Source organism: Callospermophilus lateralis, chromosome 2, assembly GCF_048772815.1.
Source record: "Callospermophilus lateralis isolate mCalLat2 chromosome 2, mCalLat2.hap1, whole genome shotgun sequence".
In the NCBI taxonomy this organism is placed as follows: domain Eukaryota; kingdom Metazoa; phylum Chordata; class Mammalia; order Rodentia; family Sciuridae; genus Callospermophilus; species Callospermophilus lateralis.
In genome coordinates this window covers 204,744,804-204,767,884 of record NC_135306.1, presented here as the reverse complement: position 1 = coordinate 204,767,884, position 23,081 = coordinate 204,744,804, and the positions used below count along the sequence as shown (strand labels likewise).

At 54.5% G+C, this 23,081-nt stretch overlaps 1 protein-coding gene across 2 annotated transcripts; it reads right to left on the bottom strand.

Moving 5' to 3' along the window:
* Positions 1-1,131: 1,131 nt before the first annotated feature.
* Positions 1,132-22,541, bottom strand: Frmd8 (FERM domain containing 8). 2 transcript variants are annotated; one of them, XM_076847551.2, is made up of 12 exons: positions 22,388-22,541; positions 21,989-22,073; positions 20,137-20,304; positions 15,670-15,771; positions 15,312-15,370; positions 15,035-15,201; positions 11,972-12,199; positions 10,158-10,281; positions 9,165-9,308; positions 5,111-5,315; positions 4,814-4,932; positions 2,887-2,914 (listed from the first exon to the last, which is right to left on the bottom strand). In XM_076847551.2, the coding sequence occupies exons 2-11, from the start codon at positions 22,071-22,073 to the stop codon at positions 4,847-4,849; spliced, it is 1,368 nt and encodes a 455-aa protein (XP_076703666.2). In that variant the 5' UTR covers positions 22,388-22,541; the 3' UTR covers positions 2,887-2,914; positions 4,814-4,846. The 2 variants fall into 2 exon arrangements, with proteins under 2 accessions (XP_076703665.2, XP_076703666.2); XM_076847550.2 differs by lacking the exon at positions 4,814-4,932 and having other exon boundaries at positions 1,132-2,914.
* Between the last annotated feature and the right edge of the window lie 540 nt (positions 22,542-23,081).

Sequence of the window (23,081 nt, the reverse complement as noted above, 5' to 3'; positions counted from 1 at the left end):
AGGTATCAGCTGACTTCAACAGGAGGATTATCTTGGATTATTTAAATTGATCCTATGTCATCACAGGGTCCTTACAGGCTGAAGAGGGACCAGAACAGTTGGAGGAAGACATATGAGGGTAGATGTTTAACATGTGTGATGTGAGGACTCAGCTGTCATTAACCTTGAGGGCTAATGAGAAAGGGGCCAGCACCCAAGAAATAAAATGGCCTCAGGAGCTGGCCAAGACTGTTTTCTGAAGCCTCGGGAGTCAGTCCAGTCCCTCATGAATTCCATGCTGAATTTCTCACCTGCAGAAGAGTGAGATCCTGGATGTCCTAGTGTAAGCCATTAAGACTGTGGTGATTATTCACAGAAGTGACAGGAAACTGACACTGGGGGTGGGACACAGCAGATCTGGGGTCATACACCATGTTACCACTGGCCTGGGCTGCTCCTATGGCCCTCTTTTCCCTCCCAGCCTCCCACAGAACTGAAATGTGAAAGAGTTGACCCCTGCTGCCCGCCCACCCGTGCCAGCACTAAAGTGCCCGACAACCCTTCGAGGTGGGCACTATTATTATTTCCAACTGAAAATTCAAGAAACAGACCCAACTCAGAGCCTCATGCAGTCCCTGTGGTCATGGCATCCTGCTGTCTGCATCAGGCAGAGGCCACACAGTGCACAAGGCACCATTCACTGTCAGGGATGTCCAGTGACAGTGTGGTTCTGAGACCGAGAACCACACTGCTGTGGGAGCATGTGCCCCCCCCCCCCCATCTCTAGGATCCCTCCTTGTTGGAGGAGCCTGTGTCAAGGCCTGTGTCACTGCTGTGGCAGACCCCTGCAAGGCCCACTGTGCTCCAGGGTGGGTGTGACACTGTCCCTGCCCTCCAAACTGGGTGCTAACAGGATCTCAGGGGAACAAATGATCTCTGGCTAGGCACAGGGTACAAGGAGCCCAAGGCAGGGTATGGGACTCTGCAGAGCTCACCTGAATCCCCCTTCCCTGGGGGCGCCAGTGGACCACCAGGGCTGGTGGGGCGGCCCTGAGGGCTTGACATGTACTTAGTAAAGACCCATCAGGCAGCGGGCAATCAAGTCCCAAGCTACAATAACACACCCTCAGTATTTCATAAATCACTCCAAAGTTTGCTAGAAATGGGTTTATTAATAAGTCACATGATACAAAAGAATGAGGACATTCGGAGGACATTTAGTAGAATACTGCTTTGTCCCAAAGGGCAAGCAGAGAAGGTTAAGGCACAATGGATGCTTAGGAAATGAGAAAGGCTGAAGGGAAACATGCAGTGTTTGCACCCGGATGCACACCGGCCACGCCCCTCGGCCATCAGATAAGAATACAGTGCAGTGACAGTCAGTGGGCCCCAAGTGACCAGAGGGCTGGAGCTGAGGGACAGCTGGCAGCTCCAAGAGGTCACATGACTCCAGGAGGGGCAGCAGGACACACTAGCTCATGCTGTCCCGAAGCAGGGACACCCCAAGAGGCTGAAGAAGCTTCCCGGGCCTCCTCTCTCCACTTACTCACTATGACAATAATGTCCCTGCTGTGGGAGGCAGAACCGCCTTGAAACATCTGGGGCCTCACAAGCTACCAAGGGAGGTTAGCGGATCTCATTTTTGTAGCACGAGAGGTGTGCACTTCCCCGCTCCCCCCTGGGAAGGGACTGCAGAGCAAGCCCTGTGCCACCCAGGCCTGCTCTCCTGGCACTGAGACCCACAGACCACAGACAAGCCCAAGGGCCCGGAAAGCCCTCCCTTAGAGCCTGGCTCTTTCCAGATAATTCCCATCACAAAGCCACTGTTGCCAGGAGGACAAAACTGGGACAGCAGGCAGCACCTGTATTGAAGTCCCCTTGTCAACGTCCTTGGAGGGGAAGAGACCAGCTAGCAGGTCTCCTGTAGGGACTGTCCCCCAGGGAACCCCCAACATTGCTGAAGGCACTCTCAGCTCTGAGGAGCAGAGGGCGCCTCCTGGTGCCGTCAAGGTTCACAGGCTTCACCAAAGCAGGGGAGGGGGACCCCACCTGCTGCAGATGCCTGGCCCCGGGGTGGGGGAACGGCTTGGGCCTAGGAGAGTGACAGAGGGCTTTCAGGAGATTTTCCCAGTGTGGAGTGTGGGTCTGGTGGGCTTGCTGGACAAGCCAGCCACTTCCCAGCAGTGACATTAAAGACTAACAAAAAGGCACTTTTCTTCTGCTTAGTATCCTGTGTGCCCACAGGGTCACCTGAGTGCAGGGCGCACCCTGCCAGTCCCATTCAGCCAGGCAGGGGTGCCAGGGGGACCTCACCTTCTTCGGCATGGTCCAGTCCCAGGAGGCCCTCCCACCTTCCTCGGAGTGCCAGCGCACCCTGTGGTGTGGGTGGAATGCTGCAGAAGGAACGCCAGACATGGTCACCCAAGTCCAGGGGAAAATCAAAGGCACACTGAACCTGCAGGTCCAGCCCTGATCCTCGGCCCTCAAAGCTGCCAGCAGTACTTTCAGAGCAGAGGACACTGTCCACCTTGAGATGGGCATGAAGGTGTGTCTGGGGTATGAGGGGGCAGCTGGGGCCCCATCAGGTGGTCCTGAGACAGCAGCTGAGCCCAGAGTTCCAGGCAAGGGAGGCAGGTTGTCATAGGAACCTGCAGGAGGCCGCTGGCCAGCGCTGCAGTCCAGTACGATCCCAGGCACAGAAACCACTTCTCCACAGTCTGAAGCACAGCAAGCCCTGAATGGCCAAGGCGGCTTCCGCCACACGCTCAGCTCTGGAGACGATGCGGCCTGGCCCTGGCCTGGGAGGACGGCTGCCCTCAGCCCTGCTCCGGGCTGTCGGTGGGCTGCACCACGGTGTAGCTGCCCTGGCTCGTGGAGAGCTGCCGGCTGAAGAAGGATGTGGTGCGCCTTGGCTTCACGCGCTTGATGCCCTTGCCTATGGGGAAACCAGAGGCACGTGCTGAGGCCCCAGGAAGCCGTGTCTGTCTCCAGTGGACGGCTCTCTCGGGGCCTGTCTGGACTGAGCACCCACTTTAGACCCATCCACCCTCCAGCTCTACCACAGGTAACAGGATGAGGGGGGACACGTGGCTCCAAATCCCAGGCAGTGGCCCTGTGCTTTATCATGGACCAGCAGAGCTGTCCAAGGAACCTGCCCTAAACCTTTTCAACTGACCAAAGAAGCCAAATTCCTGCCACGGACACAAGTGACTAAAGGCAAACCCAGGAAACAAAGAATTCTCTCAAGTTACTGAAGTCAAGCTAGGCGATCAAGGTCGATGGCTAGCCACACGCAGACCGTGGGCACCTCTGATAGCGATACAGACGGCACTGGCCTCTGTGGTCCTCCTCCCCCAGAACTCACGAGCCGAGGTGACAGATCACCCCAGCACAGGCTTTCTACCAAAGACTCAACTGGTATGACACAGTTGGGGTCACCAAATAAGGAAAGTCTGAGAAACTGTCACAGCCAAGAGAAGCCTAAGGAGATGGGACAACTAATTGTGATGTCTCTTGGCTAGGACCCTGGGACAGAAGGCCATTAGGCAAAAACCAAGGAAATCAGAATGAAGTGTGAGCTTTCGTTAACAATAACATCAAAATCTAGTTGTTACACGTCCCCTATTTGTGTAAGATGTTCACTGTTTTGTTTTTGCAGGGCTGGAGTCAGAGCCCAGGGTCCACTGATCTCAAGACGTTTAAAAAAAAAAGCAACAGAACAAAAATGGGCAAAAGAAATGAACGGTCATTCATGAAGGAAATATACATGTGTACAGGTGCATGAAAATGCTCCGATTTCACTGGTACTCAGACACCAAGAGTTCTCTCCAAGGCAGACATGGCCAGTGTGGGTGAAGGTGGAGAGGGCTGCTGTCTCTGATGGGAGGGCACGGATGGGCACAGCCTCCCTGGAAGGTGGCAGGTATCCAAGGTCTTACCCTGCATACCCTCGGACCCAGTAAGTCCACTCCCAGGAATTTACTCTTAGGAGACAGTTCAGAATCCAAGGAAGAAATCAGTTATAGGTAAGTTGTCTATGACAACCGGCTAGAAATAAGACCAAAATAACATGCTTGCTGGTTAAAAAAAAAAAAAATTTATGGTGCTAAGGATTGAACCTAGGGGCACTCTGCCACTGAGCTATGTCCCCAGCCCTTTTAATTTTATTTTGGGACAGGGTCTCCCTAAATTGCTGAAGCTGGCCTCCTGCCTCCTAAAATGCTGGGATTAAGGTGTGCACCACTATGCCTGGCTTCACATTAAAAAATTTAAATGCACTGGGCATGGTGATGCACACCTGAAATCCCAGCAACTCAGGAGGCTGAGGCAGGATGATCCGAGTTCAAAGCCGCCTCAGCAATTTAGCACGGCCCTAAGCAACTTAGAACTTTTCTCAAAAAACAAGGGGGGCTGGGATTGTGGCTCAGCGGTAGAGTGCTCGCCTAGCACACGCAGGACCTGGGTTCGATCCTCAGCACCACATAAAAATAAAGGCATTGTGTTGTGTCCATCTACAAAAAAAGATTCTCTCTCTCTCTCTCTCTCTCTCTCTCTAAAAATAAATAAATAAATAAATAACATAAAACAAGGGCTGGGACTGGTCATGGTGGTGCCCACCTGTAATCCCAGTGGCTGGGGAGACTGAGTCAGGAGGATCCCAAGTTCAAAGCCAGCCTTAGCAATGGTAGTATGCTAAGCAACTCAGTGAGACCCTGTCTCTAAAAGAAAAATACAAAATAGGGCTGGGGATGTGGCTCAGTGGTCGAGTGCCCGAGTTCAATCCCAGTAACAAAAAAAAACAAAAAAAAAAAAAAGAAAGAAATTTAAATGCTACCAAGATGTACAAAGAACGGGCTGGGGATGTGGCTCAAGTGGTAGCGTGCTCGCCTGGCATGCGTGCGGCCCGGGTTCGATCCTCAGCACCACATACAAAGATGTTGTGCCCACCGAAAACTAAAAAAAAAAAAAAATAAATGTTGGAATTCTCTCTCTCTCTTAAAAAAAAAAAAAAAAAAAAGATGTACAAAGAACCTAGGTGTGGCAGTGCACGCAGGCTAACCCATGGCTCCACAGCCTTCCACCCATGGAATCCCTGGGGCATGCGTGAGTGTGGATGTGATGGGTGGCTCACCGTCCTCCACGTAGTCAATGGTGGAGAGATGCTGGATCCGGCTGCACACCACGCTGCCCTGCCTCCGCAGCTTGGGGCGCTGAGTGGGAGATGGTGAGGGCCCCGCAGCTGAGCGGGGACTGGATGTGCTTTCCTGGGGAGCAGCAGGCTCTGAGGCCAGGTTCAGCTCGATGCAGTACTCAATGAGGCCACTCATCAGCTCAGCCTGGGAGAGGAGAGCAGGGCCAGCGTGAGGCCTGTGGCCCAGCCTTGCCGTGGCCATGGCTAAGTGACATCAGATATACAGACCCAAGGCCCTGCCCTCTTGGAGGGTGGGGGCAGTGGTGAGGAGGTGGGAGGACTCAGGAACCACACCATTCCCAAGGCAGGAAGGAGGGCTGCAGTGGGTGCTCTGGGGACCAGGGGGCAGGAGAGGTGTCCCACATGAAGACTCCAGAGGTGAGGCCGGGTGCACTGGGCATGGTGACACACACCTGTAATCCCAGTGACTCAGGAGGCTGAGGCAGTGTCCCCTGGTCTGGGAGGTGATGTGGAAAACAAAGAACATTCCAGTCAGAAGGCACAGCCTGGGAAGGCTGCCTGTGTGGGCTGGAGCAGGAGGAGAAGCCCGGCTGGGCTTCCAGAAACTCAGCAGCTCCAGAGAGGGTGAGGAAGGGAGGGGGCTATAGAAAGCCACTGTGTGCTGGCTGGGAGCACCTGCAGGCCTGGGGAAGTGGGGTGTTGTCACTGGTGGGGGTGGCTCCCTCTGAGCACATTCTTCAAAAGTGACATCTTTTAATAGATTTAAAAACAGAATGCACATTGACATAAAAGGTGAGGTAGCCAGATGTCTGCAGCCATAGCTGGGCACAATACAGAGACTTCGGTTTCTCAGGGTGTCACAGACAGAAGGCTGTCCAAGGGTGGTACCCCTTTGAGCATCTACTGTGAGCCAGGTGTTGCTTCAGGGACTGGGAAATGGCAGGGGGAGTCAAGCTTTTGTGCTTCCGAGGAGAGGCCCCCAGGACCTAGAACTGATTGTGGAGATGGGCTGGGTACCTGCTGATAGTCCCTGTACTGGTCCAGCCCAACTATCCCCAGCATGGCCTGAGGCCTCAGCAACAGCACAGCGTGCCCTTGGGAGGAGTGGGAGAGTGGGCAGTTCCCTGGCCCGAGAGGAAGAGCAGCAGCTGAGGCCTAGTTTCCACACTGCCCTCTGGGCATGTCCACAGGGGCCTTCTTCTCTCACTGTCCAAGAGTGGGCAGTGGGCTTGTGCACAGGTGGCAGCTGGGGGGGACAGTCCTACATGAACTGCAAACACAATGAGGAGCACCCTAAGCTCCTTGGAACAAGAGCTAAGGCAGAGCTTAATGCTTGGGGGGGTCACAATGCAACCCCCATTCACAACACCCCTTCACAGAACTGCACTCTCCAGGCCCTGGGGATGACCAGCATGCAGGCTCCTCGGCCCCATGAAGGGACTAGGAGGAGCCCACAGCTAAGGCCGCTCTCACATTGGGAAAAACCAGGCCTTCCCACAGACAAGGGCAGGTTGGGATGTCCACTCAGTCTGTGAACACCAGGCAGGACAAGCGACAGGCAGACAAATCAGAAGGTGACAACTCTAACTGTCCCCATTCACAAACAATATAATGGCCTGCAGGAAAACTACCAGACTAGGTGAGTGAGTTGAACAAGGCTGCAGAATACATGGCTGCCGTCCATGTGTCGCAGCGAATGACTGAAAATCAAAATGGCAAGAGTACCACCAGACACAGAGCAGAGGGCAAAAAATGGAAAAGAAAAGGGCATAAAGCTAACAAAATGCTAATGAAAGAAACCAAAGACAATTAAATGGAGGAGATACAGAAATAAGTGGGGGCTGGGGGTGTGGCTCAGTGGTACAGCACTTGCCTAGCACACATGAGGCCCAGGGTTCCATCCTCAGAACCCCCCCATCCCAAAGTAGAAATGAGTGGACTGAAGCCAGTCAGTCCAAAGTTGCCAATGCAATCTTAATCAAAATCCAGGTGGTGCCCAGCTACTTGAGAGGCTGGGGCAGGAGGATCCCAAGTTCAAGGCAACTTATTAAGATCCTGTTTAAAAATAAGAATTAAAAGAACTAGAGATGTAGCTCATTGGTAGATTCTTGGGATCAATTCCCAGTACCAAAAAACAAAAACAAATCCTGGGTAGTGTATTCTTTGGGGGGGGGGGGAGGAGAAGGGCAGAAATCAGCATGCTGATTCTAAAATTCATATGGAGGGCTGGGGCCATGGCTCAGTGATAGAGCGCTTGCCTAGCATGTGTGAGGCCCTGGGTACAATCCTCAACACCACATAACACAAAAATAAAACAAAGACATTCTGTCTATTTACAACAAGTGTGTGTGTGTGTGTGTGTGTGTGTGTGTGTGTGCGGTGCTGGGGATTGAACCAAGCACCTTGTGCATGTGAGGCAAGCACTCTACCAACTGAGCTATATCCCAATCCCCAATTTAAAAATAAATAAATAGGCTGGGGCTGTGGCTCAGCCTAGCACATGCGAGGCACTGGGTTTGATCCTCAGCACCACAAATAAGTAAATAAATAAAGGTCAATCAACAACTAAAAAAATAAAATAAAATAAAATTCATATTGAAATTGCAAAGGAACTAAAATAGCCAAAATAAATTTGTTTTCGTACTGGGGATTAAACACAGGAGTGCTTGACCGCTGAACTACATCCTTAGTCCTTTTAATTTTTTTTTTTTTTTTTTTGAGACAGGGTCTTGTCGAGTTGTGATCCTCCTGCCTCAGCGTTCCAAGTTGGTGATTACAGGTGTACACCACCATGGCTGGTCCCAAAACAACTTTGAAAAAGCAAAAACAAACAAATCAAAGTTCTAAAATTTCAAGACTTAACTGTAGGTTGAGCATGATTTTGTGAAAATCTGAAATCCACTAACTTGTTTTCTTGTACCTGGGAACACGGGGGTGCCTAACCACTGAGCCACATCCCCAGCTCTTTTTTTATTTTCAGATAGGGTCTCACTAGGTAACTTAGGACCTTGTTAAATTGCTAGTACTGGCTTTGAACTTGTAATCCTCTTGTCTCAGCCTCCCAAACTGCAGAGATTACAGGCATGTGGCACTGAACCCACTCTGGGAGGTTCTAAAGTTAATCGTGTTTATCACACAACCCAGAAATCTCACTCTCAGGTTTTTATACAAAAGGAGACCTATGCCCACATAGAGACCTATACATAAATGTTTGGAGTAGCTTTACCAATAAAAGCAAAAAACTGGGAACCCAAACACTCCCCAGTGGGTGAGAGGGTGAACTGCTGTACTTCGGACAATGGAAACCCACTTGAGAATAAGGGGAATGAACGGGGGGTGGGCAGTGTTAGGGCATTTGCTTGCTTAGCATGGCTGGAGGCACTGGGTTCCATCCCACCACCACCCCCTCCCCCAAAGAGAACCAAGTGTATGGAAGAGCCTCAGAATCATGCTCCTCAGTGCAGAGAACCAGCCTCGGAAGGCTGCATCCATTACATTGAAGGGTGGAGCACAACTGGTTGACCCATCCACCCCGTTGGGACACTGGTTATTTCCCACCTCTTGGTAAGACCTATGATGCCACCTGCGGGAGAGGACATGTGCTTTTAAAGATGGGAGTCCCTGAACTCATCTACGTGCCAAGAGAGGAGAGGAGGAGCAAGAACAACCCTTCAAGGGCTCCAACAACCAGGGTAGGAGGAGGCGCAGGGGAATGGAGGTTGGGGCCAAAGGTTTGCTGGGTACATGGACAGGCCACATACAGAAGCTCGCTGAAGGCTGAACCTTAATGTCTGTGCTCCTCATCTGAGACCTGGAGTAGCCACAGCGCTGACCTCATGGGGCCTTGAGCACAGGAGGAGATGGTGCAGCTGCTCATGCGGAACTGCAAAAGCCTCAAGGAACAGCTGCTCCAAGGGCAGCTGCCACTGCTACCACCTCGGGCTGGGAGAGCTGCAGGGCAGTCCTCCCCTGCCAGCCCCAGCCCAGCAGAGTCTGCCCTACGGGGTGACACCACTACATGCTCCCCACTTACCTGCTTGGAGTAGATCCTGAGCAGCTTGTTGACAGGCACACCCTCACTGTCCCCATCGAACTCCAGCCACAACACAGGCTCCTCTTCCTCCGGGGAGGTGTGGTCCCAGGACAGCTCCTGGAAGCTGAGGCCCAGCAGGACGTGCTGGGGAAGGGGAGAGAGCGAGGCTTGCTCACCTGGCAGTGGCCACCCAACCCTGTCCCACTCAGCCTCAGCCAGGAGGGGACTCCTGCTGAGGTGCTTGTCTCTCTAAGGCTGTCTAAATTCCTCCATGTGTTTCTCTAAGGAGAGGAGCCGGCTTCTATCAAGCTCCTGGGGGCTGGGGTCCAGGGAGGCCGAGAACCTTATTCCTCAGGCTCCCACCTGTGGGGCAAGGGCCCTGACTGCTGAGTCACCTCGGGGAGGAGGCAGTGGGACAGGGAAGTCTCTGCCATGAGACCAGCCGGCCAGGAAGGGCTGGAGTCCTTGCTGGGGACAAAGGGATGTCAGTCAAAATTCTTCAGCCAGTTTGGGAGGGTACTTGTGCCCAAGTGCAGGGAAGCTGTCACTGCACAGGGAGAGCCGTTGGCACAGATGCCTACACTGGCAGACAAAGGCAAGCTACCACCAGGGAATGACCTGGTCGTAGAAAGGGAACAGCGGGCCTTGGGCGCCCCCCTGGGCTCCCAGCCGTAGGGTCTTTCTGGAACGCCAGCAGCTGAACTCCACCACTGGCCAAGCAGAGCAGCCAGGCACCCTGACTTCCTAAGCTCAAAGGGAAGATCCCTGATGCAGCTTCCTCCCCGCTCTGGCCACCTTGCAGCCCAGTACCTGAGGCAGAGAAGCTGACCCAGAGCAGACCTGAGGAAGCAGGCCTCCAGGGACACAGCGGGAGGCACAGTCCACTCACTGTAATAGGCCCAGGGGAACTAGGAATGCCTGGGCAAGACCCTCACTCCCTTCTGACCCACAGAGGTGGCCTAAGGTCCCACCCCAGGGAACTGGAGGCTGTACCTTCTCCCTGCTGTCGATGACATGCACGCCTTCCAGACTGATGGCCACAGTTACTGACTTGCGTCCGCCCCGGTGTAAGAAGCCCTGGGCTGGCTTGTCAATCTGGCCATGGAAGAAGGCACAGCTGGGGAGGAGACAGGGGTCAGCCGCTCCTTCCAGCACTTGGCACACTGGGGAGGACCGCTCTGTGCTCTAAGATGGCTTAATCTGTTTGGGTTAAACAGAAGCCTGCCCTGGAGGAGGAAGAACTGAGCAGGGTGAGGGGAGGTTTCATGGGGGTGGTGGCATGTAAGCCAGCAGTGCAGGACATAAGGGACTGGGTGGCACAGGGCAGAAGAGACAAGAGAGCACAAACCCAGGAAGGGGGACAAAGCAAGCTGCGCTCAGGAATGGCTGGAGCCTGGGACTTGGCCTGGGGGTCAAGGCTAAGGTCACTAGAAGTAGCCACAGAGCCCTGCTGCCCACTGTCCAGGACAAAGATGCTTGAGCAGCAAGGACCTGCTGGGACAAAAGAGAAGGTGAAGGCTGCCCCGGGAACAACTTTCTAGGCTTAAGACTGAGAAGGGGGCAGGCGGGGTTCTGGCTCCTAACATGTGGGAGGCCTGGGTTCGATGCTCAGCACCACGTATAAATAATAAATAATAAAAAAGGATATTGTATCCAACTAAAAAATAAATATTAAAAAAAAAAAAGACTTGAGAAGGGGTGTTAGAGAAATAGCCTAACATTTGTGAGGCCCTAGGTTCGATCCCAAGCACCACCCAAAACAAGGCAAAACAAAAAACCAGACAAAGAAAGAAACAAAAAGGCTGAGAAGGGAGCTGGGCATAGTGGTACACGTCTGTAGTCCCAGCAACTCAGGAGGCTGAGGCAGGAAGACAGGTTTGAGGCCAGCCTCAGTAACTTAGCAAAACCCTAAGCAACTTAGTGAGACCCTGTCTCAAAATACAAAATAAAAAGTGCTAGGGATGTGATTCAGCCATAAAGAGCCTCAGGGTTCAATCCCCAGTACCTAAAAAGTAAAGTGTAGCTCAGTAGTAGAGCTATAGAGTGCTTGCCTAGCTAGCATGCACAAGGCCCTGGGTTCCATCCCCAACACACAGTGAGAGGGAAAAAAAAAAAAAAAAAAACAACTGTGGAAGCCAGTGGCACTGGTTGCCAAGCCCTCCTCCCTCTTCCACCTGTCCCACTTCAGCTAGGCTGATGTCCATCATCAGCCTCAACAATGAGGGCGAGCCCAACAGTGAAGCACAGGACTTGAAGCTGCAGCACTACAGCATGCGGCGCTTGGTCTCTAGGGACCCTCCCGACCTGACTATGTCTGTCTCAGGTCTCTGTCATTACCACTGGGCCTGTGCCAAGCCTGTGGGTCACTGCCACACCCTCCTCTACTCGCCTGGCTGCCATGCCTGCCTGCAGGTGATCCCCTCTCCCCCCCGCCTCGCACATGAGCTTCACTAGGCTGGGATCACAGGGCCTTTGGCTTGTGAGGTCCCTTCAGTGCAGAGTGCCCAGCATGCAGTAGGTGCGTGGCAGCTATTTGTGATACGTTGACTGGGTGAGCCAGAGAGCTGAGTGCGGGTGCTCGGCCAGGTCAGTGACTAAGTGACCATGGCAAGTGGGGGAGAGCCATCCAGGTGTCCTGGCCTGGGACAGGAGGGGGGAGCACAGGTACCCGGCTTAGGCCCAGCGCTCATGCCAAGACAGCGCTTCACAGGAAGGACGGAGCAGCTGGAGCTCCGGGGGCTCACGGGCAGCTGCCTGGACCAGCCTGCCGGGCTGTGAGCAGGGGCGCCAGGGCCGAGGCTGCTCACCCATAGAAGGGCAGCTCGTGGCACTTGAGGAGGTAGGCACGGTAGTGGGAGCCCAGGGCGGCCTCCTGCCCGCTGTCGCTGCTGCCGACTGCTTCCTTCACCTGGCGGTAGGCGTTCAGCAAGCCCTGCTCGCCTGTCCCAGACTTGGCACTGCGGCCCCGGAAGGCAGCAAAGAAGCCGTGGCCCCGTTTGCAGAGATGGGCAGGGAGGAAGGAGTCCAGCTTCTCTCTGTGGAGGAAGGAAGTGGGTGCTGGTGGCTCTACCAGAGGTACCAAGGACTTCAGGGTGTGGGTGCCACACCCAGGGGGAAAGGAAGGGCTTGGTTGGTGCCTGGTTGGGGACCCACAGGGCATATGTGCTCACCAGGGCTCTCCCCTGCCCTGGACATGGACTGCTAGAGGGAACCCCACTGTTCCATTTCAGCCAGGGCCTGCTGAGCCTGGCTCAATGGCCAACCCATCCTGGCCAGGAGGGGTGGTGCAGGTGGGGCACTCTCCCCTGTAAGAAAAACAGGGTGACCAGAGGAAGTGACCTCCAAGCCAGGCACTGGGTAAGAGGCCCAGGTAGGCACAGCCATAGCGGGGGGGCAGATCTGCCCCTCCACAGGACAGGTTCTGGAGTTGGACCTGCCTCTGCCTTGACCAGCTGCACAACTGGCAAGAGGTATCTTCCCTGCTTTGTGCTGCTTCATCTGCAGAATGAGGACGGTACTGCCACCACGGGCATCAGTGATAGTTACCGCCACCCTAAACACGTAAGACTCCAGGCCCAGGCTCAGGATTGGAGTGGGAGCCCCCCGAGGGCAGCCCAGGTCTCATCCACTCTGATCCTGCTCTTTCCTACTGCTCTAGGAGCCAGCCCATGTAGCCACAAGCAGAAGCCCTGGACACGTGCCTGTCCCTTGAGTCCTGTCCCAGTCTGTGGCACCATCCACGCTGTGGAGAGCCTCTACACGGCAGGCCCTGCCTGCCTCCCCCTCAGCACCAGCTCCCCACCCAGGAGACCCAAGGAAACACCACCAAGCTGGCAGAGGGGACAGACTCAGGGTCCACCAGGCCCATTCTCACCCCAGGAGAGGAGATACACTAGTGAGAGCACCATGGTGTGCTAGGCTCTGTGGAGGGTGTCCCAGTGGGTCCTGCGAGGGGCTTGCTGACACGCAGGGTCAGGTGAGTACAGGAAGTTGGGAGGCACCGAGGTGTGCAGGAAGGGACGAAGGAAGGCTGGGACCCAAGAAGAGAGCCAGAGCAGACCCCATCGGGAACCAGATCGGCAGGAGGGTTTCAGAGCAATGTCTGTGTCACAAGGAAGGACGACTGGCATTTCTGAACTGGGAGCTTTTCTAACCAAAAACGTGTGCAAGAGGCCTGATGCTTTCCATGCTTTCTTCTGCCAGATAAAGATGCCAAAACACCAGCCTAGAATCAGGTTCATGAACAATAGGGCGCCCCATCACACACGCACACAAAGCAGGAAAGGATCTCGACATAAATGCAGTTACTTCTGCATCTTAGGCTACCCAAGGATTCTGGGGGCCATAGACTGGCTGTTCCAATAAACTAAGGTCAGAACTCTCAGTCTATGAGGCTCCAGGGCTCTATCTTCCCTATATACGAAACACGGACACAAATCCCAACGAACACAGAAGGCTGGGACGCAGGCATGGGCCCAGGCTGAGGTCAGTGCTAAAAGATCTCACTGTGCTGCCATCTTCACCAGAGCAGAGGGGTCTTGTTGAGGATTCTGGAGCCCCAAATACCCCAGGCCATGAGGGCAGCGGCAGATGCTCCAGCAGAAGGGCAGAGGGAAGGAACCTATGTTGGCTCAGGAGGCCCAGGCCCAGCAGGCATGAGGAGGGGACCCCAGAGGGCTGCTATGGACATTTTGTCACCTGTCCCCTTACACCCCTTCATTCAGGAACAGCTCCCACTTGCCATGAGAAAGCCTTTCTTGCTCTCAGCTCATGTGGTTTGTTGGGTTTGTGGTGGGACTCATGGAAGGACCTTGGTTGCTCACGTCATAATGCTTCCTTTGGGTGGACCTGGGACCAACTCACTAGTCACCAGAATGAGTCCAAGGGCTCTGGTCACACAAGGGAAGGGCAAGTTACCACTGGGCCCACGGCATGAGTGTGCCTGAGCTGGCAGGGGCAGGAGGACGAAGGCTAGGCAAGGAGAGTGAGAACGGGGCTGGGTCCAGCTGAGCCCTGGCACTGGGCTCGGCCAGTCTCCTTGACCATACTAGAATGTGACCTGAGCAAGGGCTCAGGTGTGCCAACAGTTTGAGCTGGGTTTGTTGTCACTTACAAGAGGAACAGATGTGCCTACTACAAGGGCCTGGGCCCCACAGCCACCAGCCTTGGACCAGCTCAGCTGATAGCCCTCCAGGTCAACTCAGACTGGGGTGGTCCTTGCCAGTCCCCAGTCATCAGCCCAGCACAGGGTCCCTGTCCTGAACACCTCTCTCCTGCCTCATCCACTGAAACAGGGTAGTATCTCTAAACCTCAGCGGCATCCTCCGTGGAGGGGAGAGTGTGGCCTGGTGTGCTGCCAGGGCAGACTCAGTCCTTGCCCCCCCCACCCCCACCCCAAGGCCTGCATATCACATGGCAGAGGCAGCCCTGAGAAGGTTGGGAAGCACACAGCTGGCTGGATGAGTGTCTGGGGAATGGGGTTCCATTCCCTGGGTTTGGAATTAAGCTGGACTGTTACTGGCCACTGGAGAATCAGTATTGGTTAGTCCCTGGCTATGACTTCAATGAACAAGGCCAGTTCCCTCCTGACTTTAGCCAGAGGCCAGCCTCCGCCCTCACATTTTCCTAGAGCCTCTTGGGCTATGAAGTCTTCTTAGACAGCACTTCACCCAGGTTTCCTCTGCCCAGATGAGGGAAAGGGGGTTCAGAGAGGTGGAGCGACTCACCCAAGGCCACACAGTGAGCATGTGTGATAGGACTGAGGCCTCCAAACTGCAGGACTGTGCCCCACCTTGCAGGACCGATGACCACTCATAAGTAGGGGCAACTTCCCCCACCAGGTGCCCCTGCCTTGAGTTACCTGCCCTCACCTCAGGGTGCAGGCAGCAGGCTGGCCAGGCTGGTAGGGCCCGAGCTGCACACGGCACACCAGGGCGCCAAGCACCTCGCAGTCCTCCACATCACACGGATATCGAGCAGTCAGCACGTTGCCCTTGGCCTCTTCATACAGCAGCCGCAGGACCTCCGTATCGTGGATCTGTGGGCCAGTGTGGCAGAGGACTGCTCAGCCAGCTGGGGCAAGGCATGAAGGGAGAAGGGGAGCTGGCACGGCCTGGACTGGGTACTCTGCCAGGGCTCACGCCTCACCTGGAGCTCCCGCCGCTTTGGGAAGAACACGTTCCTTCGGAATTGCAGGGAAGGCTCATCTGGGGAGGGAAGCAGTGTCACTGGCCAGCCACCCTGCTCCGCCCAGCGCTGCCCTTCCCTGTGACTGGCTCAGGCCCAGCTCCCAATCTCACCCACCTTGACTACGAAACCCTCATGCCGAGGGCCCCGAGAGACAGGGCTACACAGTTCACCACCTCGCCCGATAAGCGTCCCAGCTGCCCTTATTCAGCCTCCCCTAGGCACCTGCTCTCCCATCAGGAGTGGCTGCCCAAACCTGGGGGAGATGCAGGGCCTGCCCTCAGCTAGGGCAACTCCACCTGCCCAAAGCAGCACTGACCCATGGCCACGTCGTCGTCTGGGGCGTCAGTGAAGCGCAGTAGCAGCTCGGGCCACTGACGGCCCACCTTGTAGGGCTGGTGCTTGGGCTTCAGCTGTACCTCTGCAGGATGAGAGGAGAGGCATCCATGCAGCCTCAGAAGCAGGCTGATGGTGCCCACCCACCCCCATCATAACTGCCCACTCACAGCAACAACAAGGACAGTCACATCTATCAGTAACTGAGTAGGTACAGAGTGTTCAGAACCAATTCAAGTGGTTCTTATGCATTTACCCTAATAACTCTATTGTCCATTTCATCCTCAGAGAAAACAGGGCTCAGAGAGGTTAAGCAACTTGTCCAGAGTCACAAAGAGTACTGGGCTTCAGAGACAGCCGACCCCTGCTCATTCCAGCCCCAGGCAGGCTGAGGTGGATGGAAGGGGCTGGGGGGGCCATGCAGAGAGACCCAGAACTACCAGGAAGCAGACTCTGAGGCTGGAGATGAGGGCCCAAAGTTCGGAGAAGCTGCCTTCCCCTGCCCTTGGCAGGGCCTGGGCCTCCCCACTGCCAGGCTCCACCTTTGCCTCCATGGCACACAAGACGATGCCGCCCAGCTCCCGCCTGGCTCTCACCTCGCTACCCTCCTCGCCCCCTCCACTTGCTCCTGCTACACAGGCCTTAAGTCACTTGAACACTCCTAGCCTGATTGTCTTGGGGACAATCTGTACTTGCTGCTCTTCTTGCCTTGGATTCCTGTCTCCCAGATCTGTACATGACTGGACAACTCAGATCTTAGTTCAAGGTCATCTGCCCTGGACTCCTAACTAAGGCAGCAGCTCCTCAAAACCTTCTATCTGTGCCCTCATTGCCTGCCTTTCCAGCACTTTCCACCACCTGACAAGCTCTCACTGCCTCAGCCTGCTTTAGACTGTGAGTGACACGTGGATAGGAGTAGATCCTGTGCACACAGGGCCCCAACATGGACTGGCACAATGATTGAACACTCACAGCGTCTCAACCTCTGTGCTATCAGCCCAAGATTCAGCCCCTCGGACCAGGGAACAAGCATCTTTGTTGAGAGCCACAGCCGACGGGGCCCCAGCAAACTTCCAGCTGCCAGCTGATGATTGGCTCACAGCGGCCCCAGCAAACTTCTAGCTGCCAACTGATTGGCTCCTCTGTGGTGATGCTCATTGGGCTGTTTCCCTGCCCTTTCAGACCACAGAGCTGCTCATTGGGGGACTTTTTTTGGCTCTGCCTATGCGACCCAGCCAATCAGCCTCAAGAGCAGGAGGAGTGGGGGAGGTGGAGAGGCTTGTGGCAGTTGGGCTCTGAGGGTTTTTCCTGAGGAGCTGTGTGGTGTGGTGTGTGTGTTCTAAAAATAAAGTTCGTTTCTTTTGACAAGTGGCTCCTGAATTGTGCCCAGCCAGACTGTGGCACATCCTCAGCTCACAGGCCAGAGTGCCACCTGGCTCCTGCCCTTTGAGAGGTGTGAGGGGTTCCAAGCTCACTCAGAGGTGAATTGAAGTGTCTGCTGAGGATGCAGGAGGGGGAGTAGCAAAATACCTGTCACTCACCTGCCCTCTATCGTCTGCCCCACAGGGACTTCTTCTCCCCCTCCCCGCAGCCTAGTGCCAAGAGTCCTCATTTCCATTCTTTGGACCTTTTGGAACTTCCACCTGGACCCAGATCTCTCCTTTTTTCTTTTTTTCAGGTACTAGGGATTAAACCCAAGGGTTTAAACTCTACCACTGAGCTACATCCCCAGGTTTTTGCTTTCATAAAATTTTTTAAAAATATTTCTTAGTTGTAGATGGACACAATTTATTTGTCTTTATGCAGTGCCGAGGATCAAACCCAATGGCTCACACATGCCTCACACATTGCCTAGGGCATGCTAGGCAAGCGCTCTACCATTGACCCACAACCCTTAGCCCAACTTCCTTAAAATTTTGAGACGGAGTCTTGCTAAGTTGCCCAGGCTGGCCTCAAACTGGCAATCCTCTTGCCTCAGACTCCCCAGTAGCTGGGATTACAGGTCATGCCACCTCACCCAGCTCCAACCCTGATCCTGATCTCAAATAGGAGCCACAGCCTCTAAATTGGCCTCCGTCTCCAGGTTCTTCCATCTAACCCTCCATCCAGCTTCTCCAGTCCTTTCTTACCCCATCATTTCGGATCCAGATTCCCAGAGGCTCCACAGTCCTCATTTCCTGCTTAGATCCTTAGTTCCACCCATATGTCACCCCCCACACACACTCCAAGCAGGAGAATATGCCATTTGCCTCAACAGCTGCGTTTTTCTTCCCTCCTGGAAGTGCTCCCTTGCCACCTTCCTGCCTGATCAGTCCCTCCTCCTGCTCTATCTGGAGACTCACAGGATGTCAGGGCTGCGAGGGCATAAAGATCATTTTCAGAGGGATGGGGACTGCCAAGGCCAAAAGGAGTTAGTCAGAAATGGGAGTTCATAACCCACTTGAATCAAAGTGTGAAATATGATATATCAAGAACTATGTAATGTTTTAAACAACCAACAATAAAAAAAATAAAAAATAAAGATGTTGTGTCCACCAAAAACTGAAAAATAAATATTAAAAAAAAAAAAAAAAAAGGAGTTAGTCAGGAGTAGAGTTCTGTTCTTCAAACTTCTCTTCTCTACACTTTCAACTTGAAAGTACCAACTTTGAGTTCACTGCGGGTAGGAACTCCATCAGTCTGGTTCCCTGCTGTACCCCTGGCAGCAGCACTGTGCCCTCTTATGGAATAAACAAAGTAACCCACTAGCTGGGGTCCACTGGACACACTGCGGGGAGGGGAGACCTGGGGACAGGGACATCCTCCTGTCTTCACTACAGGTCCTGGAAGCTCAGAGGATCCCGTTATCAGAAAAGGACTATGCTAACCCCATGGTTTCAGACTTCCAGATGGGCTTCATGCCTGGAGGCTGTCACCTAAATAAGACTGACAGTCCCTGGAGCCCTGCCCCCATGCAACAACAGTGGCATCTAGGAGGCCAAATTCTACCAAAATGTGCAAGGGGGCTCCTGCAGACGGTACCCAATCCCTGTCTTGCAGGAACTCTAGCCCTGGGGTCTCTGCTACTGTTTCACCAGTGTGCTGTGGGGGAGCTCAGATGTTCTGGGGCCTGAGGCAAAGCTGAAGTGTAGCATTCACCCTCCAAAACCAGCCTGGGAACAAGGTGGGTGTTGACTCCGCAGTGGCCTCAGCCATTCTCCCCCTGGATGGGCCAGGCCACACAGGCAGCCCATTCAGTTCTTGCCACTGGGGAAAGGAATGTGATGAGGGAGGGGGTGAAGGAAGTGGAGAGGGGAGCAATCTGCCTGGCAGCAGCACTGGGAGCCTCCCAAGGCAGGCACGGGATACCCACTCAGGCTCACCACCCCCAGCTTTCCAAAGATACAGTCAAGGGGCCCACGGTCCTGACCAGAAACTCTGAGGGTAAAGGCGGGTAGCTGGGCTGGGTGTGGAATGGCCAGACACGGGTCAGCAGGAAGAGGGTAGGCGGCAGCCCTAGAGCAGCAGCTGCGCAGGAAGCTGGCGGGGGCTGGGGGTGGGGGTGCAAGTGCTGGGAGCTCCCTTTCTTCTACTTAACTCACTGCGATGCTCCTTCTGGGGGACAGGCACAAACCCCAGTGGCTTCAGGAGAGGCGGTAGCCTGGGGCTGGACTCAGGCTATCCTGCTCACCCTCTCTGTGGGACTAGGCACCTCCCTACCCTGTTCCTCTACAACAAAGGGAATGTTCAAGCTCAGGAAACATGCCTGGTCCTGGCACCAGATGATGACATGGGGCATTCTGTCCTGTGGCCTTCTTCCTGTCCAAGGTAGCAGGTCCAGGGATCCTATTCACCCAGGGACTCCTGGGTAAGGGTCTGGAGGGCCAATGCCCCACTTCCACCCCACCCTGGGGTCCCAATATGAAAGGGCAGGATGTGTATAGCCATTGGGTCAGAAACCAGGCAGGGCTGAGACCCCTGTCCAGAGAAATCATGTACTTCCTCTTCCTGTCCTTTCCACCCTCGACAAAGGCCACACCATTACTGCAGCTGCTTCCTGGGTTACACCTCACTTCCTTCCCTAACCCCAAGGAACAGAACACAATCCAGGGACCAACACCTCTGTTTTGGGAGACCTCAAATTCCTCACTGCAGAACAGGTCTAGGCCACAGGATGTGAAACTGTGCTTTCAGAGTGAGGCCTAGCTGTGGTACAAAAGGTGTGCTCAGTGAACAGGAAGCCCTTCCCTCCCTCCCCCAGAGTCCTGGTTCAGGCCTTTCCTCTTCCACCAGCCAAATAAAAGAGGGGATAAAGGAGTCAGGAGTCTCCCGAGGGCTCTGGATCCTCAAAAGGGTAGCTAGCTCCAGGACACACTCCTGATGTGTAGTAAGTAGCCAGAGGTTCCCGAAGCAGCACTAGTCAGTGCCCTTCCAACCCTCCTGCCCAGGGCTGCTCACCATCAAGCCTTACCCAGCAGCGGGGAGACAAGCCAGAGTGCAAAGGCATCTAGGGCAATGTCTGGGAGCTGTAGGACTTCGCGGACTGCCCGGTGCAGCTCGTGGGCACTGAGTGAGGGCAGGTTCTCCACAGCCAGGGGCACCACTGTGTCATCGGCCAGGTATACCAGTACATCAGCAGCTGTGATAGAAGCCAGGCAGGGTCAGCTAAGGCCCACAGCCTGGCTGACCAGGCACCCTTCACAATCCTACATCCCTTGGGGGTGACCCAGGCTACACTCCTGAAACAGAGCCTCAACAATCTTTCCAAAAGACCCTGTTAGGAGTGCTGTCTATCAGGACTTCCATGAGACCCTCAAACCACCCAGAAACCCAGCACTGTGGCCTTGATACCAGCCTTACCTCACCTTAACTTAGAGCTGGCCATGATAAACCCCTGCCTCCTGCTCTCTGGCAACCCCAAGCACTGCTGCATTTCTGCCCTGAAGAACATTCCACAGGTGAGGAACTATGCACATAAGCTGAACCCATCCTGAGGTCACAGCAGTTAGCCTATGAGACTGGGAGTGAGGAGGGATGGTGACCCACAGTTTCCTTAGCCTGGACTAAAGAGAGAATGAGTCTTGCCTAGGAAGGGAATGAGGATTCCTAAGGCCACCCCAAGACAAAGAAAGTTCTATGTCTCTGCTTCCTCAGGACTCTTCATGCCTCAGAGGTCAGTACTGTGGCCTTTCAGGAAAGCCTTAAGCAGGCTAGGGAGCCAGGTGTGGTGGTGGTGCACACCTGTAATCCCAGGGACTCAGGAGATTAAGGCAAGAGGATCTCAAGTTTAAGGCTAGCCTTACCCACTTAGTGAGACCCTGTCTCAAAAACTAAAAAGGGCTGAGGATGTGGCTCGGTGGTAGAGTGCCTCTGGGTTCAGCCCTCAGTGCTGCAAAAGGGGAGGAAAAAAAAAAAAAAAAGCAGTCTAGGAAAGGACAACCCAAAGAGCTGAGCATTCCCTTGTTACAAGCTATGGGATTTCCATCGGGAGCATAAAGCCAAAGAGAGACCCTTGGCAGGGTAGCAAGATTCAAATTCCCATCCCTGGAACCACAGGCAGCAAAGGAACACTGAGCTTGGAGGCCCACACCCCAGGGTTCCAGTGCTTGTCAGCTCTCTAGGGCTAACTGGCTGACTTTGGCTAGTCAGTTTGAGTGTTGGCTGACCCATCTGCAAAAGCAGAGATAATATCCCTCCCTCAAAGACTGGCTGTGAATCAAATAAAGAAAGCCAGTGAAAGGGAAGGGCATACTTTAGAGTCAACTGTGAAGGTACTTTTTGGATCCCCAGTCTCTTCTGTCTCTACAGCTACTTTGAGAGATCAAAAAATTATCTCCTGCACCTCCAACTTACAGGGAGGGAAAAAGTTCAGCTCTAACTCACAGGGTGGGAAAACAGAGGCAATGAAGAGAAGCTCAAGATCATGATCACCTGAAGGTTTCCAAAAGCCTGTGATTTAACCTCTCTAGGGTCTAATTTTCTCCCTATAAAAGGAAGATAATGACCCCTGCCTTTGAAAGGCTGTTTGTGAGAAAGAAAAGGAACAAAGAAAGTGAAGGTGTCACTTTTCATTCATGTGTTCCCACTCGAATTTCACAACCAGGTGAGACTTGCCTGTTCTATAAATGAGGAGAGCAGGAATTCAAGGACAGTACCAACTGGATCACTAAGCTAGTCACAAAGCCCAGGTGCTCTGCCTCTGACTGTTTAAGTTTGCCACATCTCATAAACACCTGATATCTTAAAACATAAGGTTAGTAAAAAGACAAGGCAGAGCCACATCTCCTGGAGGGTGCAGAGAGAGGAGCAGAGCAAGGACCCACCTCGGGCTCCCACTGAAGACACACTGCTCCGGTGGGACCTCTCAGCTGGGCCAGGCTGACCAGCATTGCCTTCTGGCCCGTCCATCTGCAAAGGAAAAGAGAAGCAGCAGTTACTGGGGGTCCAGAGGTGGGGAGTGAGGGTCTCCTTCAGCTCTTCACGAGTAAGAGAAGGGGTCTTAGCCTGGGTCTACAAGGCTGAACAACCTGCCTGGCAGAAACCAACTGTGCAGGCTGGAGGTGGAGCGTGCCCTTCGGCTGACTGGAGATCGGGACTGGTGAAAGGGGTCAAGGCAGTGACAGGGGCGGAGGGTCGAAATTCGCTAGCCAGAATGTCCAGGCAGAGCACCGCGAGCCCCAAGACGGGGCGGGGGCCCAGCCAGGGAGTGGCCGCGCTCTCACCTCGCAGGGTCGCAGAGCCCTCAGCCTCAGGCCAGGATTCAGCACTGACTCTGGCTCCCAGCTCCGGCTCCAGGGCCCCCTAAGCCTACCACCGCTCGGTATCCGGGCTGCTGCAGGCGTTCCCGCCCCTGGGGCTGCGCCTCGGAAGCGGCAGTAGGAGGAAGCGCCGCAGTCAGACTCCGCCTCCCTGGCCGTGGGAGCCAATCGAAGTCCGAGGCCGCCGCGCACGCTCTCTGCGGGCGCCAGAGGGACCACGCCCCCACAGGCCGCGCATGCCCAGATTCTCCGGGGGTCCCGCCACGCCCCTGGGTGGGTCACGCCCCAGGCGTGGCCGCGACTTGAACCCGCAGGGTCACCAACCCGAGTGACCCAGGTCCAGTTTCTCTACCCGCAGTCTCAGACCATTGATCTGCAGTAGGGTGTGGTAAAGATTCAAGAAAGGGAGGGGGCGTGAGTGTAGGAGTTCACTCCATTCGCCTGTGACTTTGGGGTCGCACTTCCTCCTGAGACATGAAGATGCTTGGGTGGACTGGTCAGCCAGCTGAGCGCTGGGCAGAGGTGTCGCAGGCAGCGGCCTATACTGCAGAGCCCTCTGGCCGTAAAGGGTGGTGGTCATGAGACAGTCGAGTCCCTTCCCCTCTGGGCCTCTGTTTGCGCATCTGTAAAATGACTTTGGACTCCATTTTCATTCTCA